General features: G+C 43.2%; 1 protein-coding gene across 1 annotated transcript in view; it reads right to left on the bottom strand.

The window, feature by feature from the left end:
- dock4b (dedicator of cytokinesis 4b) overlaps positions 1–7,500 on the bottom strand; it is a 129,927-nt gene that overhangs the window by 43,586 nt on the left and 78,841 nt on the right. Inside the window, 5 exon segments of the mRNA XM_042077856.1 lie at positions 172–253; positions 2,652–2,752; positions 3,675–3,758; positions 3,895–3,992; positions 5,597–5,750. Of these exon segments, the coding sequence (XP_041933790.1) occupies positions 172–253; positions 2,652–2,752; positions 3,675–3,758; positions 3,895–3,992; positions 5,597–5,750 (519 nt within the window).

The raw sequence follows: 7,500 nt of genomic DNA, 5'->3' as shown, positions 1-7,500 counted from the left end.
TGTGTGTGCTTGCGTGCGTGCGTGCGTGAGTGCGTTGTGTGTGTGTGTGTGTGTGCTTGCGTGCGTGCGTGCGTGTGTTGTGTGTGTGCGTGCGTGCGTGTGTTGTCTGTGTGCGTGTGTGAGTGTGTGTGTGTGTGTGTGTGCATGTGTGTGTGTGTGCGTGTTACATACCTTGAGGACTTGTTGAAAATGGTCCTGATGTTCAGCATCGATGATGCGGTCCACATACCACTTCAGCACCTTGATGAGGTCCCTGGAAGAGCCGGAGGGGAAAGAGAGAGAGATAGAGAGAGAGAGAGAGAGAGAGAGAGAGAGAGAGAGAGAGAGAGAGAGAGAGAGAGAGAGAGAGGAGAGAGAGAGAGAGGAAACACATCGACAGTTTGTTTCCATCACCATTAACCATCATTATTACACACACACACACACACACGCGCGCGCGCGCGCGCGCCCACTTCAGGCGTATTTGTTTCGCAACGTGCGTGTAAAATCGTTGCGAGGTATGTACAAACAGGCCGCAATGATGTAAAAGCGCAAACTGCCTGTCGCGGGAGCTGAACATGGCTAATTGCGTTATTCGTGTCATGCATATGCATTCATGGGAGGATCCAGGGGAAAGTGGAAGTTTAGCGTAAAACGATGGGAGGGGAAGCGTAAAGAGCGCTTATTTCTAATTATGTATTCCGCGGTATGTACAAAGACTGCTCCTGAAAGCGCACGTCTATTCTGCGCCTAAATACTTCCGCCTTGTAAAAGCAGGTGTTAATCCAAATTGCAGTTCAATGCGTCAATAAGAGAACCTTTCAAAGACAACAGAATCGCTATTTAGAGCACCAGTTTTGTAAGTATTTGTACTATCAAAAGCAACCTTAACTTTCGTTGCCCTTTTGAATGTCTTACTTTCACGTCATTCACTTAAACTTTCCTACTTGCTAGATTTGACCATTTTTTCATAGCCTACGTGCACAAGTACTTTGAGTAAAACTACTGATCTTCATTATCTCCCTGCTTATTGACATCTTATCATGTATGGTATAATTTCATGATCGCTAAATGTTGGATTCTTTTTAATGTTGTCATCAGTTAACTTCATTCAGCTCTTCCATTCAGTTGTGGACGTTCGTAAATTGCGTTTATGGGCGGAGAAATGCAGAGAAAGGCAGTACACTAGTTTGATAAATACGACGGAAACTTGGGTCTGACAGCGTTCGCAATCTGCGGTTTGTCCATGACTCTGATAATGCTACGTTCGCAAATGTACGTACATCTGGCCCAGAGTGTGTGATAATTATTCAGATTTCCCGAAAAGAAAGAAAGAAAGAAATAGTCTAATGGGCAGCAATGGAGAGAAGGGAAAACACACTCCATAATGAGTATATAAAGAGTGAAAACATTACAGTTGAACACATCTCATTTGAATTGAGTGTAGAGACAGGGCTAGTCCACATGTACCAAACCGATCTTTTTTTCCTTTTTTTAGGCTATTCTGTCGCCACATTTATAATATTGCTATAATACCTTTCTTAGTAACAGTCGATACTTTTGCCTGCATCAAATCGCGCATTCGCATTTAGTGCGCATCTACCATAGGCTTAACATGAGTTACGCGTCTTTGTATGCTCATATCTGACTTCACTAGACTATGAATGCATGTATTTATGTTGTAAGACATGTAAAATAAATGAATGACACCGGCACTACGCACAAATTAATTTAAACTTACACCGCACTTCCCTAATAACTTCTGACTAGTTCTCTCGCGTCACCGACGATAGCTAGAAATGCATCAAGAAAACACAGGGAAAACACTGTTCAGTCCACCAAGTCATGATAATGATCTTCTCATGAAGTCAAGAGAATGAGTCATGATTGGCGCTGCGCAGCACCAGTTGTGATATTTATCCTACTGAGTGTAATCGTAGGTAATGTCATGTATGAAAACTAGTATTGTTAGGCACTATAAGTGTCAAGTCCAGGGCAGCTAAGGTGTGGCGATGACATCATCAATACCAGGTATGCGGTTTCGCCGTCCAAACGAACTCACAAGGGCTACGGTTTCAGATTTTTCCACTCTAGAGCAGAAAACAAGTTCAGGAGTGAAGTTGGAGGTGAGAGTTAAATGTGCACCTCTCCCTCTCTCTCTCTCTCTGTATGTCTATGTGTGTGTGTGTGTGTGTGTGTGTGTGTGTGTGTGTGTGTGTTTGTGTGTGTGTGTGTGTGTGTGTGTGTGTGTGTGTGTGAGGGTATGTATGTGTGTGTGTGTGTGTGTGTGTATGTGTGTGTGTGTGTGTGTGAGGGTATGTATGTGTGTGTGTGTGTGTGTATGTGTGTGTGTGTGTGTGTGTGTGTGTGTGCCTATGGGGCATCTCATAGTCAGGGGGGCAGCATACAGGTGTCACATTCACACTTCATTTCCCCCGTCATGCTGTGAGCCTGTGGGGATCATCTCTCTCCACGGGCCCTCTCCTTCTCATGCCCTCTGGCACTGATCTGGGACCTGCTGCTTTAAGATGCATTACACAACAATGCACCACTTTTTTTGTGGGCAACTCATCTAATCTAGCTTGTAGAGGAGAGTTAAACATGTCTACATGGGCAAAAAAAAAAGTGTATTGGATTACAATTTCAGAGCAAACACAGGTAAAGTCACAAACCTGTATGATAGAGCGCCGGCAAAATGGCTCTCGATGTAGGTGTCCATCACAGGCTTGAAGTGCTGGAACTTGCTGTCCTGAAGGAGGTTTATAATGTGCACCTAGGAGTGGACAAGGGTACAGTTATATGCAACACTATTACCTGTGTAATCTGAGTGCTGGAATTAGCATAAATAAATGTGTGCTGAAGTACAATCATAAACGGTCATAAATCATACAATCAAAAACAACATTATGTGCCAAAATGAGCTACTGAAAACCCTGGTAAACACTGATGAAAAACATCAAATCTTGTGCATTGGAGGATATCAATATTTTGATTGAAGCATTCATTGTAGAACTTTATTGTGGTTGATTTGAAAGTGTTTCAAGAGTATTCAAATTGTGAATACAGGATAAAGCATTCTTCAGTTTATTGGTTCATTATTTGGTTTATTGGACTTGGTTTATTTCAGTGGACAGATCATTGCGGTGGTTGTGCTCTCTGGATGAATTTGATTAACCTTCATCATTGCTGCTCAGCTCTCTCTCTCTCTCTCTCTCTCTCTCTCTCTCTCTCTCTCTCTCTCACACACACACACACACACACACACACACACACACACACACACACACAGAGAGACAGAGGGCGGCAGCAAGCACTACTTTAATGGGGTCAGCAACATGCCCACACACATTTCCCTGACCTCAAGAGCCATGATGTCTACTAAAATCTTTCTGTTTATGACATTACAAATGCTTTTTATGATGATTATAAATACTGTTTATGACCGTGTGGGTGCTGTTTATGACGTAACACACCATCATTTATGACATCATTAAATAGAACACTAATTTTTGTGGCGTCTTTTGAAGTGGAAAAGATGTCAAAATTAGACAGCACTAGCTTCAGTTTGGCTGTCCTGGTCTTTGTATGGGTCTTGATAAATAAGAGCTACAAAGTCGATCTGGATCTGCAAAACTGACACTTGACAGAAATGGATGTGACAGTATTGTGTGTTAATGTCTTTTTTTTTTACTTACGAGGGAATCAAACACCTTCAGGCCGTATCTCTGTGAACTCTCATCCAGAATGCCAAACAGAGTGTCAAGCGTGTCCTGCAGAAACTGCAAAGCACAACACCCCAGTCCAATAAGACAGCTGACAGACAATACCAGTTACCCAGCAACCAAAGTGCAGAAACAGATTGACAGCAGCAGTGACCATTCATAAGACAGGTGCACGAGAACGACTCCCTCCTACCTTGACTATCTCGGAGCCATCGATCTCCTTCAGCTTGGACAGGCTGTCAGTGATGCGCTCCGGGTGGCCTCTCCACTTCAGCAGGTCAAGCATGTCTCCTGCGGAACCAATCAGAGTAACACAAATACACTCCAATCACATCTCCAAATGCCTCAAGTCATTTATAACTATGAGGATAATAGAAGAATGACGTTCCACTTCAGCAGATCAAGCCTGTTTTTCGTAATGTAGATCAGACAAGATGATCCCCTAAAAATCACCACAGCACACACTAATCCATTTTGGAGTTATTTATTATAATCTCCATCAAGCAGGTTATGTTTTTGCTGAGGTTTATTTGTCTGTAAACCAGATTATGGAAGAGCTACCTGCCCGAATTCATGAAACTTTGGCAGACAGATGTACGAAGAAAAATCCTATTACAGTTGTGGAATGGACCTGAATCACTAGGTGGATGGATTCTCTATTTTAAGTTTCACCTTCACTCTTGTTGCACTATATCTCATATAGCATTTGACCTCAGTGAAGGTCTATGTTCTCTAAATGCCCTTCTAGTTCAGCAGATGCTTTAATCCAAACAAACTGACAAGAGTGCCCTTTAACAATATAATATACTGGCTAAATGGGTTTCACCTATCATGACCTTGATTGTGGAGCTCTTGCACATACACCAGTTCAACTCACTTAACCACACTGACTCCAATGATTCAATCCAATTCCGTTGATTCAATCCAATTGGAAGACACAGAGATCTCTGCGCTCCAAGTCGGAAAATTCCTGACTCTGTTTCAGGTCAGCAGAGTGCTGCATCTGATAAGCTCATCTCATATGCTCTATTTAGCAGGGAAACAAATCAGGCCTGTACTTAAACGGCCATTACTGCCGCATTAAATATTAATATGTTTACAGATGCTGCCACTATATAAATAGAGTGTGATGATATGCTGTACAGTAATGTTATAAAACAAGTCTGGGCACCATGTCCCATAATGAAGATTTTCAAACAAATCTCCCCTGCACCTTTCTCCTAATTCTGATTCAACGACTGTCATGGCAACAGGCATAAAAGCCTTCACTTCACTTGCTCTTTCTCACAAAAACTCTGGATTGGATTTAAGCAACCTGGAACCGGTTCTGATTGAGAATGAACTACAGCACCTAGCAACCATGGAACTTTTTTTAAACTCTCTCTCTCTCACACACACGCAGACAGACACACACACACAAACTCTACAATTCTGATGCGGCAAGCGATAGATAGACACAAGAAAATGGCCATGTGCTGGAATAAGGCTGCACTGACGTAAAACTGATTCTCAGGAGTGGTGAGTTTGGGGGTTCACTGTCTTGCTCAAGGACACTCTGACGATATGAGCAGCAGGAGGAGCGGGAATGTGATTACAAATCCTCCTATGTCTGCATGACTACTCCACCACCTGAGACCCTGTAGGGCTCCTGTATGCTCCGAAACTCTTTCCCCTTTTTCGCAAATTAAATAAATTAAACTTTTTTTTTAGAGCACAGCTACTTTTGAAGTGGCTCAAGATGAGTGGGACCAGAGGGGACCAAGCTGAGAGAGACCCGACTGGACTGCATCAGACTGAAATTGGCACAATTGGACTAGTCTGGGCAAAGCCCAATTACACCAAACAGAACCAGACTGGGGCCTAGGCAGACTGGACCAGATTGACCCGACCCGTACCGTTTTGGGTGAGCTTGGTGGAGCAGAGGAAAGAGGTGATCCAGAAGGACTCCTTGCTGCCCTTCACCGCCTGGTTGTTGCCGGGGAGGTTGCCTTTGGAGAAAGGCAGCTTGAGGTAGCGCGTGCAGTCCTGCAGGAACATGTTGTCCTCACACTGAGAGATGAAGAGAGAAAGAAAGAGAAAGAAAGAAAGAAAGAAAGAAAGAAAGAAAGAACAGTGCATGAGAGAAAGAGTTAGGAAATGAAGACATTTTAATGAAGAAAAGCTGTACACAATTTGTCTCCTGTACATAAATCTCTTTTTGAAACTTGTTACTTGAACAGTGTCACAGAAATGGAAAACCCCTGAAACTACAAGGCCTAAATATGACAATACACTGCAAAGCATATAAAATGCCACACAAATCTTTTGAAGAATGACTCCTGTGGTGAAGTTTTAGGCTGTGCAGGCCTACAAGTGGTATGGTGACTGGTTACACTGCCCTATTTTAGGGACATGTTCTGTATGTAGGCCACACGCACACACACACACACACACACACACACACAAAGTCAGCCAGTTTTGATGTGCAAGGCTTCACTCTTCGCTCCCTCTCATCCTTATTTAAAAGTTTCCCCCAATTTAGGGCGCTTCTGTACAAAAGCATGCGAGGGAATGATGCATGGGCCAGGACTACACAGCCATGCCTCTTCTAAGACACGCTGAGGAACAGAGTCGGAGTAGGAGGGAGCCTGTTTATGGAATGAGCAGGATGGGGGATGGAAGCAAACACACTGAAATAAATGCCTCTGTCTGAACAAAGGAAGCATGTTGCTCTCTGCACGTCCGGTGGATTCAGTGATGTCTGGTGAAGTTCACTGGTGAAACGAACGTGTGTGAAGCTTGTGATCTCATCAGCAAAAAAACTGTGGATGTTGATTTGTTTGTTGTTGTTGTTGTTGTTGTTGTTGTTGTTGTTGTGTTTTGTTTTGTATGTAACATCAGCACCAGACAGTATGGAACTGAATAACCATAGTTTATTCCAACTATGCCTGAAGAGAAAAGCTAAACACATTCATTTATTCAACTCGAAGCTTCTCTGGTCTCTAGTTAGAGACCACAGAGGGTTTCAATTGTGCCTGTGAGGAACAACAAACTCTGGTCTTGGTGCTGGTGTGGTGCTGCTTTGATGGATGGCTATTTGTTTGATAGTACACTGTGGGTTTTCTGAGCTACCCATAGGGGAAAGAGATATAAATGTCCATGACAAGAAACCACATGTGTGTGTATGTGTGTTTCTCTCTGTCTCTCTCTGTCTCTGTCTCTGTCTGTCTGTCTGTCTGTCTCTCTCTCTCTCTTTCTCTCTCTTTCTCTCGCTCTCTCTCTCTGTGTGTGTGTGTGTGTGTTGTGTTGGGGACAGCTTAAACTGCCATGTCATATTTCACTCTAGAGGAATCAGAACTGTAAACATGACTGTGCAGTTTCAAATGGAATTTTTCATTATGTTCTCCTCTTCTTCAGCATTAATGACACCATGCATCACTGTTATTGCTTCCTAAGTGTCATATGAAACACTGCAAATTAACTTCTACTTTGTTCTGAGAAATATAACTATAGTGTGTAGATGTGTATGCAATGTGTGTTGTCCATTATATCTATGAGCTGTGTGTTCAGCATTTAACCCATTGGCTGTGTGTGTGTGTGTGTGTGTGTGTGTGTGTGTGTGTGTGTGTGTGTGTGTGTGTGTGTGTGTGTGTGTGTGTGTGTGTGTGTTTATGCACGTGCCCTCTTAAAGGTAGCAGTGTTAAATCCATGAGCCTCCTAATGAGCCGTTCACTTGGCATATGAAGAAAGGCATGCTGGGAGATGGCTTCAGGGGATGCCTAGAGACAGACAGCAACAGGGCCACGGACAAGGACGAGGA

Source organism: Alosa sapidissima, chromosome 22, assembly GCF_018492685.1.
Source record: "Alosa sapidissima isolate fAloSap1 chromosome 22, fAloSap1.pri, whole genome shotgun sequence".
In the NCBI taxonomy this organism is placed as follows: Eukaryota; Metazoa; Chordata; class Actinopteri; order Clupeiformes; family Clupeidae; genus Alosa; species Alosa sapidissima.
The sequence above is the reverse complement of the archived record's forward strand: the minus strand, read 5'-3'. Positions and strand labels throughout refer to the sequence as shown.